Source organism: Dama dama, chromosome 8 (genome assembly GCF_033118175.1).
Source record: "Dama dama isolate Ldn47 chromosome 8, ASM3311817v1, whole genome shotgun sequence".
NCBI lineage: Eukaryota > Metazoa > Chordata > Mammalia > Artiodactyla > Cervidae > Dama > Dama dama.
Window position 1 is genome coordinate 49,216,843 of NC_083688.1, and position 21,959 is coordinate 49,238,801.

At 42.1% G+C, this 21,959-nt stretch overlaps 1 protein-coding gene across 1 annotated transcript in view; it reads left to right on the forward strand.

Moving 5' to 3' along the window:
• The window catches only part of HECW2 (HECT, C2 and WW domain containing E3 ubiquitin protein ligase 2), a 417,314-nt gene that overhangs the window by 288,021 nt on the left and 107,334 nt on the right, over positions 1-21,959 (forward strand). Inside the window, exons 8-13 of the mRNA XM_061149100.1 lie at positions 1,545-1,645; positions 2,358-3,707; positions 4,773-4,868; positions 14,170-14,320; positions 14,984-15,087; positions 15,603-15,727. Coding sequence (XP_061005083.1) covers positions 1,545-1,645; positions 2,358-3,707; positions 4,773-4,868; positions 14,170-14,320; positions 14,984-15,087; positions 15,603-15,727 — 1,927 coding nt within the window. The remainder of the gene's footprint in view (positions 1-1,544; positions 1,646-2,357; positions 3,708-4,772; positions 4,869-14,169; positions 14,321-14,983; positions 15,088-15,602; positions 15,728-21,959) is intronic.

A 21,959-nucleotide genomic window follows, 5' to 3' on the forward strand; every position in this document is an offset into this window, starting at 1 on the left:
TGCAAAGCCCTTATTAGGGTGTTAGCGCTCAGATGGGGAAAACAAAGCATTTTAAGAGCATCAATCAAATATTTATTACAAAATTTATAGGGAAGAAAAAGAAAAAACCTTATTGTTTTAAGAAATTCTTTGTATGAAGCCAAAGAAATTCATAAGAGCTGAACTGGGACTTTACATTAGCATGTGTTCTTTTAAACAGGTAGCATCTATTTAAAATTATGCCGAGGAGGTAGAGAAGAAAGGAAATCGTGTGTAGATGAGTAATCAGTAGGGACTGGAGGCTCTGAAGTCTACAGTAGTGCAAGTGTTTAGGTGGAGGCCCTGTGTTTCCTCCCGAAGTTGCCAATAGAGGGCAGTGTGAGAGCGGAGATGGGTGATCTGGTCCTGTCTGATTATTTTCCTTAATTAAGAGTTGCTTGCATGCAAGGAAATGATGTGATTGTATTTGACTTTGATAAATAAACACAGAGTTGAAAAATATCAGCTATTTCATCCTCCAGGAGGCCGATGGCCTGAGCCTGGAGCTAAGATAGAGCAGAAGCTAGGCAGGGCCCGCTGTGTGGGCCCCTCCCGCCCGCCGGCCAGTGTGGCAACAAGACCCCTCCAGGGGGGTACAGCCCGCTTCTCCAGCCGTCCCATCAGTATCACTCACAGGTTGCGCAGAGAATCAGTGATAGTCACCCCCGCCAAGTGAGGGCCCAGAGCGAGCCCCTTATTCTGCAAATGAGAAAGGGGAGGTGCTGCGGCCCCTGCCCTTCACACACCGGAGCAGCTCTCAGAGCCTGGCCTGTTCTCACTCGGCTCTCTGCTAGCTCCCCACTCCTGTTCTTCAGGATATAGCAGCTCTGTGCCCTCCACATGATGACCCTTAGCTCGTCTGTCTTTGCTTTTGTCCATGGCACATGGCATATCTTAGTTCCCCAACCAGGGGCCAAACCCCCGCCCCTTACAGTAGAAGCACGGAGTTGTAACCGCTGGACTACCAGCGAATTCCACATGCCTGCCTTTTTAGAGGGGCTTCCCTGGTAAAGAATCTGCCTGCAGTGTGGGAGACCCGGTTCAATCCCTGGGTCTGGAGGACCCCCTGGAGAAGGGAATGGCTACCCACTCCAGTATTCTTGCCTCATGCTAAATGCTTGGAACCAGGCCCTCTATTCATTTATACTTGAGTCAGAAAACAGTCAAAATTTTAGGCCTTTTCCAGCTCCTTGATGGCTTTTAAAATGTCCTTTTCCTGATCAGTCTTAGCAGTGAGAGAACAAATCAGTGCCCTTTAAAAAATCATAACAACATTGTATTGCATTTTGTTTTGTATTGCATTTACTAATAATTTTCCTTGTGACAAGATTCCCTTTTATCCCTGGGTTTATAAGTATTCATTTGTACAAATGAATAATATTACGTTGACTCTAACATACCTTTTCATTTTCTCATGAGTCTGAGAGTTCTAAGAGACATATGTGGGGTTTAGGGGGTGACCTGCAGGAAGCAGATGAAGCCTACAGCAGAGAAGCAGGATGAAAAGACCATTTCTATTCTTGCAGTGATCAGATGCTCAGCTACAACCTTGGCAGAAGGCTCCCAGCTGACCATGTGAGTGGGTACCTCCAGTTCAGAGTGGAGGTCACATCTTCTGTGCACGAAGGTGAGATATCTGTGTAAATACACCACTGTCGTAGAACTTATTACATCCTAGTCTGTTGCCAGTTTACATTTGAATAGAATTGTTTGTGTCCTGTTTGGAACATAAAATAGCCATCGAATGATTACCTGCTGAAGTTTTCCAAGCAGGTATGAAAGTCTGTTTATATATAAAATAAATCTCACTTAGGTTTTTATCTGTGTTTGGAAACTGGGATGTGGCATTTTCAGCAGTAGTGAACATGTAAAACCTCATGTGTCAGGCTGGCCGGCAGTATATGTACCTGTTAGGTAGTGAGCAGTGAATCTCAGCACGTTGGTGATAACTGTGAAACAGTCTCCAGCCGTTTGGGTACCAGGGACTGGTCTCATGGAAGACAGCTTTTCCACAGACCAGGGATGTGGGGGGTGGCTTTGTGGTCATCCAAGTGCGTTCCATTCGTCATGCTGCCACGGACAGGAAGCGGGGCTCAGGCGCCACGTGAGTGATGTGGAGAGGCTGTGAGTGCAGACGGGGCTTCACTCCCTTGCCTGCCGCTCACCTTTGGCTGTGTGGACTTTTCCAGTGTGTGCCCCTGGGGCTGGGGACCCTTGCTGTGAAGAGCCCTCCGTGGGATGACTGAATTCTTTGAACAGATTGGCGGCAAAGGATTGGGATATTAAAAGTTAATTCGTAATAACGCCTTTGTTTTTATAAACGCTGTTTTCTCCTTCAGATGCCTCTCCGGAAGCTGTTGGCACAATACTTGGAGTCAGTTCTGTGAACGGAGACCTAGGGAGCCCTTCCGATGAGGAGGACATGCCAGGGGGCCATCACGACGGCCCAGTTTGTTCCAATGGCCCAGTTTCTGAGGAGAGTGCTGATGGGACCCCCAAGCATTCTCTCAGGACTAGTTCTACTCTGGAAATAGACACAGAGGAATTAACTTCTACGTCTTCAAGGACCTCACCTCCCAGAGGACGTCAGGATTCACTCAATGATTATTTAGATGCTATTGAACACAGTGGCCATTCTAGGTCAGGTGCAGCTACTTGCTCGGAGAGGTCTGTGGGAGCCTCTCCAAAGCTAAGGAGTAGTTTTCCCACTGACACAAGACTCAATGCAATGCTTCATATCGACTCAGATGAAGAAGACCATGAGTTCCAGCAAGACCTGGGCTATCCATCCTCCTTGGAGGAGGAGGGAGGGCTGATCATGTTTAGCAGGGCATCGAGACCTGATGATGGGAGCCTGACTTCTCAGACAAAGCCAGAAGACAACCCAGTGGAGGCCGAGGAAGCCTCCCTTAACGAAGCTGCTTCCTTCGAGGATAAGCCGGGAAATCTTCCAGAGCTTGCGGAGGCCTCTTTACCCTCAGGCCCGGGCCCAGATGAAAGCGAGAATGGCCCAGAGTCTCAACCGAGTGTGGACCAGGGCAGCACTGACTTGTGTGGCTCTCAGGAGGCGGATCAGCCCACAAGTGGGGCCGACACGGGCACTTCTGACGCGTCGGGGGGGAGCCGAAGAGCCGTCAGTGAGACGGAGTCCCTCGATCAGGGGTCTGAGCCTTCCCAGGTGTCCTCAGAGACAGAACCCAGCGACCCCGCCAGGACAGAGAGCGTGAGCGAGGCCAGCACCAGGCCCGAGGGGGAGAGTGACCTGGAAGGGGCCGACAGCTCCTGCAATGAGAGCGTTACCACGCAGCTCTCCTCGGTGGAGACTCGGTGCTCATCCCTCGAGAGCGCGCGGTTTCCTGAAACGCCAGCCTTTTCTTCTCAGGAGGAGGAGGACGGAGCCTGTGCAGCAGGGCCCGCCAGCAGTGGCCCTGCTGAAGGGTCCCAGGATTCCACATGCACTCCTGGTTCCTTACCTGTGGTGCAGGCGCCCAGCGGAGAGGAGGAAGGGCCAGGGTCAGAATCGGCCCCTGTGCCTGACCAGGAGGAGGTGGGGGCCGTCTGGCAGCGGCGGGGGAGCCTGGAGGGAGCTGCTGCTGCTGCCGAGAGCCAGCCCCAGGAAGAGGGTGCTGCTCGGGATACCCCAGGGGCTTGTGAAGGGGCCACTGCCCAGGAGGAGGGCGCGATTGGAGGTAGGATGGAGAAGACAGTGTGGCCCGTGTCTCAGGCATACCTGCTCAGAGGGTTGCCCCTCAATGTAAATTATGCTGCAGGTCGGATATTAGTGGAATTCTTCACCTTTGGGTTCAACAGCCTCTTTTGTTTTTTTTTTTAAATGGATCTTCTATTGCTGAAATAAGAGGGCTGTCAAATAATGAGCTTCAAGGCTCTGTATCAATGTGGGCACCTGCTTTCCCTAGGAAAGTGGCCTGGTGGGTGGGGGGACCTGTGGTCCTTGCAACCCTGGCGGCCTGGAGTGCCTCAGGGCAGATGTCCAGGAGCAAACCGCGCGCGTGTGCGTGCTGTGTACCCTTGCATTCACGCGCCCAGGGCTCGGTTCTCTCATCTGGGCAATGTGAAGAAGCGTTTCATAAGGAATCTCTAGGTGTGTAGATACAGAACCACACAGACTGGCAGCATCTACCAGTGTTATCTGTTAGGTTTTCTGGAACGTCTTAGGTCACTCCTCATTGCACGAAGCTTCAACATAGACGGCTCATGTGTGCTTTGCATCTAAAGTCGTTTTTTGCCTTCTGCAGTATAAGAAATGTCAGCTAAGTCAGGTGACGTGTTCTGACACTTGGAAATATGCTGTTTGAGTGTCTGAGGATGCAAATTTACATGTGAACTTTGCTTTCTCTCTCAGTGAATGTGGACTGGTAGAATGATTCCTTCAAACTCTTCTATTATAGATGCATCAAAAAGCCCGAGGATAATTTCATATGCCTAGATAGCATAGACTCAGAAATAGAAATGATTTTCTTATTCTGTAATTTATTTGCTACCTAAAGCATCCCCTTTTTTCTTCCTCCATATTTTGTTCTCCATTCATTATCTTGAGGTCACGGTGTGACCCTGAAGCGTTGGTGCATGACTAGGACTGAGGCCAGCATGGGAACAGGAAGAGGAGGGGAGGGGTGGGAAGTGTGACTGGCCCCAGGATTTAGGTAAAGTTTTTTTTTTTTTTTTTTTACAAAGGCTGTTTTGACACTGAAGGGGAAAACAAGACCCAGGTAACTGTTTACCTTTGATCCTAGGTTGTCAGTCCAGCGGCCACCAGCCACTGCGATCGCTGCCTTCGGTTCGCCAGGACGTTAGCCGGTACCAGAGGGTGGACGAGGCTCTCCCACCAAGTGAGGAACTGCTGCCCAAAGGGCTCAGCTTGATCAAAGGGGGCAAGGGGGACAGGACCCACGGGGCTTAAAGGATGGATGCCCAGGACCCCACAAGAAGGGAGGTAGCAGCTGCCACTCGACTGAGCGGATAGTCTGGGAAGTGCTTAGCTGTCGGCTCCTGGCTGGCACCGTTCCATCAGATGGAAGGGCAGCTGGGGAAAGTATATAAAGGCAAAGAAGTCCAGATGTTATGGACAACTGGGTATACAATAGAAAAGCTTTAAATTTGCCTAATGACAGCATGAGTTTTCAATTATTACACGAATATTCAATTATTGTGTAATTAATTATTACACAAATATTTCAATTGTTACACATATAGAGACTGTAACAAATAGGTAGAATCTCTTGGAAAAGCTTTAGCTCCATGTATTATACTGTTTTTTTTTATTTATTTGTAACATTTTAAGTCATTAAGTACAGGGTCCTGGTTTTTCTCTTAGGGATATCCAGAGAAGTGTTATTAATTTCAGAAGTTACTATTTTTTTTGGAGTATGATGATTATCTGGGGATTTGAAGGACATTTCATTTCCTTCACTTTCTTCTTTTTTTGGACTAAAAAAATGCCCTTGATTTTATTTTATTTTTTCATTTATTTTTATTAGTTGGAGGCTAATTACTTAACAATATTGTAGTGCTTATTTCCTTCACTTTCAAGAAACATTTAGCACTTAAAGGAGACATGGGTGAGGACTAGGAATGCTAGGAAAGTTGTGCAACCTAAATTCAGAGAACTGAGTGATGCCCATGGCCAATCATCGGCTGGATGTAATTTAAACTCTATTTAAGTTTCTAGAATCCCTTAAAGCAATATTACTCTGTGAGAGCAAGGCATTTTGGTAAACTATGATATTAATAATAGTAAATACTGCATTTAAGAACATACTGGAAAATACATCTTTCTGCCTTACTGCTTTTCGTTCTGATTCACCTTCTGTTCACTCTCTTATATGTGATCATGGCAAGAAGCTGATCCCTTTGGCCCTCTGTGTTTAAAAAATGGTAGGACATAAGAGGGGAGAGATAGTATGCATTTAAAAGGCTAAAATGCTGAGTGGTTAGTTCAGGTGAATTCTGACAAAAGAGCTGAAGGATGCTATGTGCAATTTGTCGAAATATTGAATCATTTGGAAATACTGTTGTGCACAAATCCTCCCCTTGTTCATATATTTGGATAACTGGGGGTGATTATTCATAGGAAACATATATTTTAAGCAGTTTTAAAAAATAAGCCAAGAGATAGATTGATCATTGTGTCATCTTAAGCAGGTTGGAGGTGGCACGGGAGGGAAACGTCCTTATTACTTACCCTTGTAGAAAACATTAGGGGCAGAAAAGAAGAATATTCCTGGGTGATATATAGATATAATTGGAGAAAATTGAATTAGAAACATCAGGAGAGAATTGTGGAAGAGCTTGTTTACATGCATATGTGGATTAATAATAAGTAATTGGAGTTTCAGGCACCTGGACATGAGGCATGGCATTGTGTCAGTGTATGGATAAATGGCATCCTCCTGGCCACCTCTGATGCGATCGGGTGCATTCAGGGTGGTATGGCTGTAGCCTGGTGGCTACGTCTGAATTCTGTTGGACTCATAATTTGGTCTCTAGATTGTATTTAAGAAAGACAGGTACTTTCCTGCAGAAATTATGTCCACTCTTTGTGCTGTTTCCAAGCATTTGTTTCAACACTGGTTGAAACAAATTACACAGATGTAATACTAAAATTTTAAGATTTAAAAAAATTAACAATTGGCTGTTGATTTTAACAACTTAATATATCCAAAATGAGAAAAGCACCTTAGTAGTATATTCAATTTAATGAGTAACTGATGAACAGGAGGAAAATTCTTGAGTTGTTCCTTCTTATGTACTATTAACTTACAAATTTGGGGTTTTATATTATCATGAATCAGTTACAGATTATGTCTGAGCATACCTGATTACTGTTCACACTGTGTCCCCACACTGCTTCGCTCTCTCCTGTTCCCAGTCTGTCTCATCTGTTGACAGTTTATTTAATCACTTGGCTGCCTGTGTTATTTGTCTGTCCTGTCCCGGCCAGTTCTCTGCCTTCCTTTGCTCACTGGGCACTGTGGAGCTAGCAGTCTATGACTGTGCTTCTATCTTAGAGCCATGGCATTCTGCATTCACATATTGTCTCATGGGAGCCTCAGCTAAGGGGATCCACTTGGAGTGTGCAGATTGGTCAGTCTCTTAAATGACCTGGCTGAATTATTTTAAGGTTAGGGTTATACTTTCAACATTACTTATTGTAGTACCCGGGGGTTTCGCAGGTGGCGCTAGTGGTAAAGAACTTGCCTGCTAATGTAGGACATGTAAGAGACACATGGGTTCGATCCCTGGGTTGGGAAGATCCCGGACGAGGGCATGTCAACCCCCTCCAATATTCTTGCCTGGAGAATCCCCACAGACAGAGGAGCCTGGTGGGCTACAGTCCACAGGGTCACAGAGGTTTGGTCATGACTGAAGCAACTTAGAATGCGTGCATGCATTATAATACCTAGAACTTATGTAGTGCTTTACAGTTTAAAATGCGTCTTAAATGTTTTTAAAAAAATTCTTTGTAACAATTTTGTGAAGTAGGTCAAGAAAGTCTTATCTGTAGCTTATAGATCAATGGGTAGAAATCAACTGATCTGATTCTTTATGGATGGAGAAAGCAAAGCCCAGATAAGTTAAGTAACTTAAGATTTCATACTAGTAAAAGTTGAGATGGGCTTCCCTGGTGGCTCAGAGTGTGAAAAATCTGCCTGCAATGCAGGAGACTCTGGTTTGATCCCTGGGTTGGGAAGATCCCCTGGAGAAGGGAATAGCAACCCACTCCGGTATTCTTGCCTGGAGAATTCTATGGACAGAGGAGCCTGGCGAGCCCCTGTCCATGGGTCACAAAGAACCAGACACGACTGAGCAATGAACACACAAAAGTTGAGACAGAATCTCAAACATTTTTTCCTCCTCTATGATTTAAGATTATAATGATAGGGACTATTGTGTAGGTAGATGAAAGTAAATTCTGAAAGCTTGGTTAGTGGCAAAGTGGTGACATATTTTGGTATTAGGCCCAGGCAACACCTGAAATTAGAGACTTTGGGCAGTGCTCTGAAACTTTATTACATTGTGTTTTGAGGGCAGACCTAGGAAGACTGAGAAGATGCTCAGCTGTCTCTTCTTTCCAGGTTAAAGTTACTTAGCAGAACCTCTCCCTGGGAGGCCCTCACAGAAGAAGAGCGGTGACAGTATTAACACCATCTTTTGGTGCAGATGGGTTTGGTCTTTTAAGCATCTGTGTTGGACTCAGAAGCGTCTTTTCCTCTGTGTATGTCATTATCCCCACACCTGCAGAATGGGGTACTGAAGCATGATCCCCCCATTCTTGACTTTTTTTTCTTCTTCCTTATTATTACTGTTGCTATTTTAGCTCATATTTGCCTTAAAAATATGTGTGTACTAACATACAGTGAGGAAACCATCCAATAAAGCTTGCTTCTCTCTGAAGATTTGCAAACTCAATTAAGGGGACACAGGGATGTCCTTGCTACGCGTCTTCGCTCTTATAGCTGGCGGTGTGGTCATCTATACGTCAGGGTTATAACTTAGTCTCTGAACATCTGTTTGATCTCATTTTATGTAAAGCAGTTTTCCTGCTTTGTTTGCTTCTTCCAGCCTCATTCCTCCTATCTCAGGATCGGGGAGCAGATCTTGGACTTAGTACAAAGGCTGCCTCGGCTGTAATGATGATCTACCAATTAGTTCTCAAACTCTTATTTTTGCTTTAGGCCATGGACCCTGTACTGTGACCTTGCAGGCTGTATAACCCCAACTACTGGTTGAGAGACATTCCAATGAGCCATACAGAATAAGAAAGCTCTGGTTCTTAAAAGCGGCATGGCTCTCTTGAGAGCCTTGCAGGGAAGCTGGTTGAGTTGAATATGTACTGAGTGCCTTAAGAATCTGCTGTATCTTATTCTGAGATGATTGATAGGTTGGCAGCTGGAGGCCATTCAGGGCTGAAGCCCACTCAGATGTTATCAGCATGACGAATCTTGGTCTTTTTAGCATTAAGATGAGTGAGAAAAAAAGAATGGTCAGCTCAGCCCCTTCTGAAAAGCTATTTTATTTTTCTCTTATTGCCTCCAGTATAATTGTGACTTAACCCACGGCTGCACTGGAGACAATAGGAAGCTGTTGAAAAATATTTTTCCCCCAAAAGGGTAGGAATAGGAATAGATTCAGGATGAATAATTCACTGATGAACAGTGGACTCTTATAGAATCTAGATTAGTGTATTACTTATATGGTGGGTTCAAATGGGTAGCCCTGGAAAGACACAGGGGAATGGTTACCATGTTTTTTTTGTGGTTGTTGTGCACTTTTGTTATTAGAACATCCTTTGAAATAAAGGTTTAAAAGAAGGCAGTGAATCTGAAAAGTACAATTAATCTTATAGAATTTCTACTCTATTTAAAGCTCAGGGCTCTTAGTCTCTAGAACCTTAAAGTATTTTTGAGGAAAAAAAATCATGCTTTTAATCTAAAAAGCTTCTTCCTTACAAACAGAATATTAAGAGATTTGAGAGTTTTAAATTTTTTAAAACTTTTTATTCGAACATAACATGCATGCAGAAAAGAGCCCGTTCCGCCTGCTACATTCCCACAAACTGAGCCCCTGTGGGCAGCCAGCCCCACCTCACTTGCTCCTTGTGGCCCCTTGCTGTCTCCCACTCTCACTGCCAGAGGCAGGGGGACCTACTGTCCTGACTCCCAAAGGCATAGACAAGTTTAACTTACTTTTGTACTTTATATAAATGGTATCATAATTCCTTGATTGTTTCAATAAGGAAAGATTTGTAGCATCTATTACAAAGCTTATTTCCTTAAGAGTACCTTTAGTTCATTATAACTTCGTCATCTCACCACTTTGGTGAGGATACCATGATTATTACCATTCTCATACTGAGCCTGTAAGTTTACTTCACAACACTCAGGTGTTTCATTTTTCTAAACCCAGTCATAATGAAGTCAGGCCCCACTCACAGTCCTCTCACCGCGTTGGTTCATGTAGACAGTTCGGTACTGACTTCCCTGAGGTGTGACTCACCCTGTCTAGACATCGATTCTTCCCAGCCTCAGCACTCGCCGAGATGGGTTCACGTCTTCGTCTCATCAGCTGGGTGGTCCAGTGGAGACCAAGGTCTGTGTGAAGGGCGTGAGAAAGAAGCATGATGAGATGAAGAGGGGCCTTAGGGTTGACCCCTGCTCCATGCCCATATGGGCTGATTCCAAAAGTTGAAACTATCTAAGACCTCACCTTCCTGCCCCTGGGATAGACACTGACAGTGGCTTGGCGCACATTTTGACGCTTTCTAATTCTGCAGCTGCCCCTTATTGCCCAGCTATTTAAAGGGGGATGTTATTAATATAGTTGAATTTCCGGGTATCTAGGTGTCCCGTTGCTCCTGGATTCCAGTGTGGAGAATTTAGACTGAAATTGTCTCTTGTGAGCCTGTACTTCAGGACCTCTGAGAAGCCCTGCCTTAGCTCCATGGGTTTGTACAGTGAATTAGCTACATTTTTAAGTTCTTATTAATTTGTGTGGGTGTTCTTAAGTTTTAGTGTGCTTAGGAATCACCTGGGGAGGTTGTGAAAAATGTAGGTAACTGAATGCTGGCTTCAGATAGTCTGATTCTGAAGAGCTGGAGTATCTCCTGGGAATCTGCATTTACATTGATCCTCACAGTGATTCTGACACATACTTTCAGAGCCTCATACCTTGAGATACATTTCTCTACATCATAGTTTTCAAACCTTTTTATTGCCATGAAGCTCTTTGTGGAAATGAAGTCTTATGTGGAAAACCAAAGGCACAAAAGATAATATTGGAGCTGCAGTGACCGAAGTGCAGTCAGCAGGTGGTTTTCAGGACCCCAGAGCCTCTGGACCAAAAGTATGAATGGGTTTAGGGTCTATTTTGGAAATTTTGGCCCAGACATAAGATGGCGCTAGGTCCTTACTGAACCTAATGTAGTAAAATGCATGTCATTTGCCGGCTCGTGTTATTTTAGATATGAAAGGGACCTTCGCAATGCTTGCTTCTGTCCTCTAATTTTTCAGGTAAAGAAACTGTGGTCCATAGCGGTGTCGTAATTTGTTGAACATCATGTAGCAGAAGTGTGACAAAGCCATGGCTAGATGCAGGCTTTCTGTTTACTAATCTAGTTCAACACATGCGTGTGCACACACAAACACACACAGCATACTGATTATATACCCCAGTTTACAGTGTGGCAAGACAGGGAAGTAAACGCTAAGACCCCAGTCTTCTAACCCTGCCCGTCTGATTTTAGCATCAGCTGTGAACGAAACTTATGTCAGCCGATGTGTTTTCATTTGCTTTCTTAACCAAGAACAAACCAGGCCTCATGTGAAAACTTACATTAAAGCAACCATACCCCTGCCTCCTGAAAAGTAATTTTGATATATAATGATAGAGGACTGACCTTCCTGTAGGCACCTCTGCTATCTTTGCCTGGATGGAAGGGTATCGGCTACCTGGGTAAGCATGGATGTGTAGTTCATGAATATGCCAATAGCATGACAGTCTTTCCCGATTCAATGCCAAGAGTCCACTTAAGACCAGTAGAATAGCATTTCTCTTTATGGGGATTTAGGTAACAACCTCAATGTAAAGATATGTTTGATAGGGAGAGGTATAATGTGCATCCAGCATCACATATTCTGAGAAAGCAAACTTTTGGAAATTGTTTTCTTTTTTTTATAAATTTATTTATTTTAATTGGAGGCAAATTACTATACAATATTGTAGTGGTTTTGCCATACATTGACATGAATCTGCCACGGGTGTACATGTGTTCCCCATCCTGAAACCCCCTCCCACCTCCCTCCCCATCCCATCCCTCTGGGTCATCCCAGTGCACCAGCCCCGAGCACCCTGTCTCATGCATCGAACCTGGACTGGCGGTCCCTTTCATATATGATAACACACATGTTTCAATGCCATTCTCCCAAATCATCCCACCCTCACCTTCTTCCACAGAGTCCTTCTTCCCTTTGTATAGAAATATCTTTACTGAAATACAAATTAAGGTTATTCCTGGTCTTTGTGGAAAGTGAATACAAGATTCATTCTTTTTTATAGCTATACTTTATTTAAATTATTTGTTCATTTATGACATGCTGTGTGCAAGGTACAGTGGTGAATATATTTGGAGATTACCCCTTTCCCTCAAAGCCATTCCCCTCTATTTTGCTACCCATGTGGGCCTCATACAGGTCATGTTTCATGCGGTAAATTCTTATGTAGTTTATTCAAGGGAAAAGTTCCACCTTTGAAGTTAATTTTTTATTTTCTTTTGTCAGAAAATGGAAAGTATGCAACAGTGTGTTTTCTTTTCTGACTCAAATGCCAGAAAACTTGGAGCCAAATTTTAGTTACAACCTTATCTTGGGAGCTTGGCAGCATCTTCCTCTCTCTCTCTGCTTCCTTTAGTTGGTTTCTGTTCTGTTTTTATTCCTAATTGACCTATTTTACATTTTTTAAAAATTGGAAGCTACTGTAAACATTTCTTGGGGGGAAGGAACGGCCATTTGTTTCCATGTGCATTTGATTTGACATACAGCATGTGCTTGAATCATCCTGGCTCTGATGAGAGAGGAATGCAGTGGGAATACTTGTTCTCAGAATCTTGGAGATGGGAAACTATGTGAAGAGCAGAGCAAAACAATGGTATGGATCAAAGGGTTTGAAAAATCGTTCCTGAACGTGCTTTTATGTCCTTACCGTTTGACCGCACATGGCAGGCTGAGCACGCGGTCTTTTGTAGCTGTCCCACTGATGAGATTGTAGCTGTCCCCAGATAATTCAGGGTTGGCAACCTGCTTCGTCATGAGTCCATGTCGCCTTGGAGCATGAGTGGCATGGGCTTGTTTGTTGTCTTGTGATCTGCTTTTCCTCAGCCCGAGTTTTCTTTCCCTTGCCATATGTCGTAAGTTACGACAGGCTGAGAGCAACAAGAGGAAATCTTCCCAATTCCAGCTGAGGCAGCCCTCAGTGATCTTCTGGTGCGGGCTGGTCCACCATGCCGGTCTTTGCAATCCTAAAGACTTTGTTGGAATACATGTTCCGCTCACCTACAGAGTAAATGCCATAGCTGATCAGGAGCAAGCATGCTTTCCCCTTGGTCTCTAGTTTTAGACCCATGTTTCCTGTTGATAAACTGTGTGATCACATGGAGAGTTTTGATATTAACAGAGCTGTTCAAGAGAAAGGTGCTTATTAATTTCAAAATATATTTGCCATAGAAATAGCATTATATATAGAACTTTCCTGGTTAAAGAATAGATCTCTGCTGTTTTCATATATTCCTATATAAATTACCCTTCCCAACTGCAGTCAACTTAAAAATGTTGCCTTTGTAAAAATCAACTCATGATATGCTTATTTTAATAGGGAAATAGCCTCTTAGAGAATTCACAGAGGTGGGATGTCTGGCCCTGAAGATCAGTCTGGTTGCTGTGTTTATTGAACATGCTCTTATATGTTTATTAACAAAGACTAATACATTTAATGAGATAGCTTAAACATAAAATTAAATAATCTTTTGAAACATGGTATTTATTTGAGGTTGGAAACAAGTCATTAACCTTGCTCTGGAAAGGTATTCCTCTTTGGGAAAGTGCAGATGGAAATTCGTAGATAATGATACTATTTGATGACTAGGATAGCGATTTCTTCTGAAGACTACATCTACTAAAATTGTGCAGAAATATGCATGTGGAAATTTCCAGCTATGAATCTTTCTTCCAAGTTGGGGAAAAAAACAGAAAAATCTTTTTTTTTTTTTTTTTTTTTTTGGTGAAAATAAACATCAATACCAATTTTGATGTGAATATCTAAAATATTATGATACCAACTAGTATTTTTTAAATGCTGGTACTCATATGTAAAGGATGAGCGTTGGAGGCAGATTGAGGGGGATCCCCCATGATCAGGAGTCTTTAAGGGGTCGGTAATGCACTCAGGAGCTGTTTTCTGACTGGTGAAACACATTCTGGAGTGGACTAGGGGTGGGGGTTGCTGGACTGTGCGGCCGGGTGTGTGTTATTAGCCCCAGATTATAGCATGTCACAGAGATAAACACGTGCTGCTTAATGAGCCACACCAGTGGCTTCGGTTGCTCCTCCTGACCCCTCTGCCTGCGTTACTGCTGTTTAGACTGGGAGGCGCGCATTGACAGCCACGGCAGGATCTTCTACGTGGACCACGTAAACAGAACCACGACCTGGCAGCGGCCCACAGCCCCCCCTGCCCCGCAGGTGCTGCAGAGGTCCAACTCCATACAGCAGATGGAGCAGCTCAACCGGCGGTGAGCACGGGCAGTTTCGTGGTTGGGCTAGCTTTTACATGTGCGAGGTGAGAAACGCGGTTGCCTCTTTCATCTTTGGGTGTCCTGTCATTAACGCGGAGCTGTGGCCTCTCTTGATTCATAGACCTCATTGACTGTCTGTCTCTTGGTTGAAAAGTATTAAGCGCACACATCCACAGCTTGCTTGGAAACTAGAGAGAGGAAATAAGTAATGATCAACCCAAGGCATTGATTTTTAGTACAACGGAGCATATGTATTTGTCATTTGAAGCCAAATAGCTTTTTAAATATCTAGAATCTTCGTTTGTGATGCATCTTTATTATTTGCCTAAGCTTTTAAAATCTATCCTTCTTTGTCAAAAATGAATTGCTATTGAACAAAAGTTGTTCTTAACAATATGGGAATTTAGTTTTCTTTGATTAAAGGCCACAATTTTTAAAAAAAAGTTTTATTAATTTGTTAGGAAAATGTTCCACAAACTTTGAACAGAAGACATTAAATTCAATGATTTACTTAACAGATGGCCCAGAAGGTAGGGGAGTGAGTTTGGGGGAGGAAATGGCCCAGGTTGGGAAGATGGTGAAAATGTCTGAGTTCTGGGGCAGCGGTGAGCCCCATGTTTTCAAGGCTGCTGTGATCTAACTCTAGGCTCCTGATTTTAGATACCAGAGTATCCGCAGAACCATGACCAATGAGAGGCCTGAGGAAAATAGCAATGCTATTGATGGGGCCGGGGAGGAAGCCGACTTTCACCAAGCCAGTGCAGGTAAGAGCCTGCAGGTTGGTTTGTTTTGTAATCTCACAAAAGTAGAAAACAAATAAGTAAGGGTTTCCAAGAAATGAGGCTTTCTTTAAAAGGATTTCTGATCTTCATTAAGATCTGGTAATCCAACTCAAAAAGTCAGATTCACCAGACACCTCTTCTAATTTTTGACTTTTTATTTAGTGCTAAGAATCACAAAACCAAATAGAATATAAATTACTTTAAATCTCTGGATCCGGGCAGTAGTGAATAAAGAAAGAATCTGATCATCTGAAACATCTCAGGATGCATTAAAATGTTAATAATGACTATGAACATGACTGAGTTCCATTTTAGTGTGATGAAGAGAGAGCAGTTGGGTTTTACACATGAATTTACAGATATAAAACAATATCTTGAGGATTAAAATAACAGTAAATGATATAGGTGTTCTTTTAAAAAAAAGATGCAAGTGAATGAGTATGTCTCCACCAGGTGCGAAGGTCTCCCTGAAAGCCTTTGTGGTCTGCCCCATCTAGATTTCCGACGGGAGAGCGTCCTGCCCCACTCTACCTCCAGATCCAGGCTCACGCTGCTGTTGCAGTCTCCCCCCGTGAAGTTCCTCATCAGCCCAGAGTTCTTCACCGTGCTGCATTCTAACCCTGTGAGTAGCCAGTCTGAGAGGGTGTGAGCAGAAAAGCAATAGGCCGGAGGAAATGACCCTCATTTGTGTATTGACAGTAAGAATGGAAATAGCTGATGTTTACCAAGTGCCATGTCTTCCAGCTCAGCATTAAGTACTGCCCATGTCTGGAACCATTTAGCCCAAACATAGAAACCTGTGAGTTCGATAAAACTTCTGTCTTTTCCTGATGAACAAACCGAGGCACAGAGGGGTGAAATAACTTTCTCAAGGGATTGTTAGGGTTAAAATCCCAGAGACGCTGATTCTCTGTACTCTTAATGACCACTTTTATTTTTCCTGCACAAATATAACCAAATATCTGAGCACTGACAACAAGCATTGGTTAGATTGGACTTTGAGATCATGATTATGGGCTCTCCAAAAGAACAAAGAAATATAAAATGTTACATTGCTGTAATCTGAAAAAATAAATCAATAAATAGAGGAATATTTTAAAATATGTAAAATGTGTATGGGACAGCATGTTTTTCTTCTGTGGGAGGAGAGTAGTGGTGTTTGGAGCAATTGAAATAGCATGTACACGGACCCCAGAGCTCAGAAGAGGGCATAGGGGCTGCTGTGTGGTGATAGAAAGAATGAGTGGTGTGGTATTACACTGGACGTTGGAAAGTCAGCAAGATCCGGATCATAGATCTGCCTGTGGGGCATGGCAGAGGATTTAGATTCTATTCTGAGATCAGAGTGACATTCTTGGATTTGGAGGCTGTAGAAAGGCAATAGTGGAAGGTTTTGAAGACTGGTAGTTTTAAAGATTGAGTAGGAGTTTGCCCTAGAAATAAGACAGGCCAGAGCTCTCTATGTAGAAGGAGCATCGTTTACAAAATAAGAGATTCATAAAGTTGCAGAGCTGTCTTAGTAATTTGTAGAACTACTGAAGCTGCATTATTAGTTCAGCAGTTTGGTGTTGCTGGTATGTGGAGAGCATAGGACACTAGCGAAAGTCAGATTTGAAAGGTAGGCAGAAGCCAGGTTGTTGTTACATGCCCCAGTCGTGTCTGACTTTCTGCAACCCCGTGGACTGCAGCACGCAAGGCCTCCTTGCCCCTCACCATCTCCTGGAGTTTGCCCAAGTTCATGCCCATTGCACTGGTGATGCCGTCCAGCCATCTCATCCTCTGACACCCTCTCCTCCTTTGGCTCTCAGTCTTTCCCAGCGTCAGGGACTTTTCCGATGAGTCAGTTGTTTGCATCAGGTGACCGAAATACCGGAGCTTCATCTTCAGCATCAGTCCTTCCAATGAGTATTTAGGGTTGCTTTCCTTTAAAATTGTCTGGTTTGATCGCCTCACTGTCCAAGGGAATTTCAGGGGTCTTCTCCAGCGCCAGAGTTCAAAGGCATCAATTCTTTGGCACTCTGCCTTCTTTATGGTCCAGCTCTTACAACTGACCACCAGGAAGACCATAGCCTTGACTATATGGACCTTTGCTGGCAGAATGATGTAACTTTTCAGAAGCCAGGTTACAGGAATCTAAACTCATGTATGGAACAATTCTAGGAGATTGAAGGCTTTCATATGAGGAAGAATGAATAACATTGAGCGTTGTCACTGTAAAACAGTAAGTCATGCTGTGGTGGGAACAGCTTTGAACTTGGAATCAGGTAACACAAGTTTTCTGTGCTTGTTCATTTGTTTATGCCTTCATTCAACCAATATTTATTAAATGCCCATAATTTGCCTAGTACATTGCAGACTCTCAGGATAAAGTGGTAAACAAGACAAGAGTAGAATAAAGATGAACTAGTGAACAAAAAAAGATAATTCAGGCAGTGAAATGTGTCATGAGGCAACTGAAACAGTATAGATGACCTGGCTGGGGTGAGTAAGGGGCCAAGCTATTAGAGATGCTGGTTTAGATCAGGTGGATGGAAAGACTTCTCCAAGATTTTATAAAATTTCAAGAAGCTAGGAAGGTAAAGGCCTTAGGGAAGAACTCTCCTTGTCAAGGAAGAGCAAAGGCTTGAGGACAGGAATGAGTTTGATGTAGTATGTGGTATGATCAGAAGGATGATTAAGTAAGTAAAGTTGCTCAGTCGTGTCCGACTCTTTGCGACCCCATGGACTGTAGCCTACCAGGCTTCTCCCATGGGATTTTCCAGGCAAGAGTACTGGAGTGGGTTGCCATTTCCTTCTCCAGAAGATCTTCTCCACCCAGGGATCGAACCCGGGTCTCCTGCATTGTAGGCAGATGCTTTACCATCTGAGGCATCAGGGAAGTCAAGAAGGATGATTAGGGCTTCAAAACGTAGGGCTTGTGTAATCTGGCAAGGAGTTTGGGCTTCATTCTAAGTGGGTTTTATTCCTAAAGGAGTTCATATGGGGATGTAGTTTTCTCTTTTTTTTTAAGTTTCTTCTACCTGCCATGTTGAAAATAGGTTTTAAAAGGCAAACTTGTCATCTAGGAATAAGTGAAAAGGCCCTGTGGTGAGACATGGGAAGGACTTGGACCAGTGCAGTAGCAGTAGAGATGGTGAGAATGTGTCTTGGAGAAAGAGCTGATACTTTTCACACACTTGTGTCAATAAGGTCAGCACCTTTTTTGTTGAGCCAGATAATAGTTTTTGAATATTGGATTTATTTTTGTTCATTTTATGTGTGCTATTTGCAGTGTAACAGCACAATTTGAACTTCATTCTATATTATTAGCATTTTATTTTCTTTGTCGATTTCTTAAATCTAGAACTTATGTTTAGAAACTGGCAGCGAGCAAACTTTTTCTGGAAAGGACCAGAGCATAAATATCTTCAGCTTTTGGGCCAAGGACAGCATGTAAATGAATGGATCTGATTATATTCCAATAAAACTTTGTTTGCAAACACAGCCAGCCAGTCCATAAGTGTCTAGTTTACTCATTTCTAGTCTAGACAGCCCATAAAACAGTATTAAGACTTGATTTGCACTTACTGATTTCTATAGTGTTAATATTCCCACTGTGGCCAATTTCAAGCTACCATCTTTTTTGTTGTGTGATTTCTGTTTTGTTATATATATTCATTTTTTGTATTTTCTTGATTTCACGTATTGTGTGCTAACATACTGTGTTTGCCTTTGTCTTATTTCACTAAGCATAATATTCTCTAGGTCCATCCACATTGTTGCAAATGGCAGAATTTCATTATTTATTATGGCTGGGTAATTGTGTCTTCTTTAGCTGTTCATCTGTTGATGGAAACTGGTTGCTTCCGTATCTTGGCTATTGTAAATAGTATGGACATTTTAACAATATTAATTCTTCCAACCCAAGGATACAGAGGATCTTTCCTTTTCTAAACATTTTCAGTTTTCTTTATCAATGTTTTATAGTTTTCAGGACATAAGTCTTTCACATCCTTGGTTAAGTTTATTCTAGGTAAGTTTATTCTATTCTGAGTTTATTCTTTTTGAGGTAATTTTAAATGGAATTTTTTTTGCTTTCTCTGTTAACTCATTATTAGTGAATAATAGAAAAGCAACAGATTTCTGTATTTTAATCTTGTTTCTTATGACTTTGATGAATTCATTTATTAGCTCTAATAGTTCTTTGGTGGATACCTATCATCTTTATTGAAAAGAACAAAAATTAAGTAGATACATAGTTGCCATAACTCTAAAGGAAAACTTGAGGAACAAAATACTGTTTTTCGTTTGTGTGTCTGTGTATAAGTGTTTGTTTTTACTATTTTTGCATTGTAGTTGCTTTAAGATATATTCTACTGCCCTCTGCTGGTTATGATCAGATTGCTTCCAAAATTGTCTTAAACCGTTTCCTCTGGTAACTCAAGATTTAATTCTTAGTGTTATGTCTTTGATATGTGGGATTACTGTGTTTGTCTAATAATTGTCAAACATACATACATTTCATTATATGCAACTAAATAATTTTTCCAACATACATGCCAAATGATTATTTTATATTGGAGGGGGTAGCCATTCCCTTCTCCAGGGAATCTTGCCAACCCAGAGATTGAACCCGGGTCTCCTGCATTGCAGACAGATTCTTTACCTTATGAGCCACCAGGAAAGCTCTAAATGATTACTACTTTAGCTTTTAATATGGTCTAGAAATACCTTAATTCCTTCATATAAACTCCTTTCTACTTAATGAAGAGAAGTATTGTTCTAAAATACTCAAATATATTCTTATAAGTCAGAAACTTGTGCTCTTGCAAAATAGATTAGTTGATAATTACAGTTAGTTTTGTCAATAAGTTTAATTTTCCCTCCATTTTACTTCTTAGCCAGATGAGAAAAATATAAAGTCCCTATGATTAAAAATATTTTGAAGATAAACTGTATAAAACAAGGCTATTTCCATATACTAGCATATATCTTATGCAAACAATATTACTTGATTTTGTTTATAATAAATTTTGTTTAGTGAATAATATATACAGATGCTCACATCTACTTCCTTGTGAGCCTTTGTATACATTTACTATGGCAGCAGTGATAATGTTTTCCAAGCATGAATTCAGAATACCTATTCTTGATGAAGGATTTCTGGAAAATGAAAGATTTTATTTAGCAATAATGTACTAACCTGTGTTATTGGAAATAACAGATTTAGAGTAAATTAAGACTGGGCCAGGTAATCCTGGACATACGATCACTTAAAAAACACTTAACACGTAACACGTAACACTTAAAAAACCTGCTCCTGAAAAAGGAGGTTTAATTATTACCTGCATTGATTGTGATTAATTAATTGATAAGTTAGTTGATTGATAAGACATATAATTTTCTTATTCTGTTGCCAAATGGCAGTAATTTCCTCTCGGTTCTTCTCAATATTTTTCACTTCTAACTCTTCAAACAGTTAGCCATACAAAACACGTTAAGCTCTGAGGAGTGTAATTTTAATGAAATTCCACAAAGAAATTCAGTTAATACTCAGTTGATCATTCATTCAACCATGCAGTGTTTATTTCTTTACTAGAACGATAAGACAAGAAACAACCAAGAGGATTGGGAAAGGGAGTTTTGGATTAGAGAAGGGATAACCAAAATAGACATTTTAATTCACATTGAACGGCAAGAAAACTTCGCATCCTTTAGGTATCATTTAAAGGGGCTCTGCTTACTATTAACAGTTGCCAGATCACCTTAACCGGTGTGAATCCACATGCAGCATCTTCCAAGGTGAGATCACTCTGTGCAAGAAGTTTTATCATGACACTGCTATGAAATAAATCCACTTTTGTTTCAGGTAGCAGATCAGATCCCTTTACTGCATCTTGTTCTGTCAGACCAAAGCAAAACAGCAACTCAAATGCAAAAAAGGATCCCTTTCCAGTTAGACCCACTAAACCCCAGAAGGGAGAATAAAGATGTCTCTTTTCTTTTCACACAGGTTTGTCCTGTCAGCTTCCATGAAGACAAGGCTCTTTCTACCTAATCCTACCTGTTTAGTGTTTCTCAGCTCTTTGGACCCCTCTGATTCTTAGCTCTGCTAGTTTTATCAGTGTATTTCAGCATTTTCACTGCTACTGTGACCTCTGTTTTCCAGGCTCCACTTTCTGCCTCCAGTGAACCCCTTTCTCCCACCTTCCCCTGTAATTTTCCTTCTCCATCCTTTTGAGGGATTAGGTTGTGCTCGCCTGTGTATCCCCAGGGTTTAGAACAGGGCTTAGCACATAATTAATAAGAGGTTATGAGACCCTTCTTCCCTTAATAGAAAGTGGAATACTTGCCCAAGATCTTCAAAGACTGAAAGTAGAAAATAGTGTTACTACTATCATTGATCTGTTGGGACACAGTGATGGTGGGTATAATCCCTTATATATTCTTGTACTTAGTTCACCTCTCTGGTTTTACAGTGATTTTTACTTCTTCAATGCACTCTTACACCCTTTTTTCCCCACGGATTTGAATCCCACATGCCTATGAAGAAATCAGGGCAGTTACTGTTATCCCATCATAGAGTTGAGCAAATTGAGGCAGAGATTAAATGACTTTCTTTGTCTCTATCCATGAGCTGTGATTAGAAACCTCACCATAGTTCTATATTAACTGGAGTATAAATATCTTTTCTGAATAAGTATGCTTTTGGTCATATATATAACATACATTTTAAAATCAATACTATATATATATATTGAATAAACATAAATATATATTCAAAACTGGAATAGATGGATATGTATACAAGCATGTGTATGTATGCTTGGTTGCTCAGTCACGTCCGACTCTTTGTGACCCTGTGGACTGTAGCC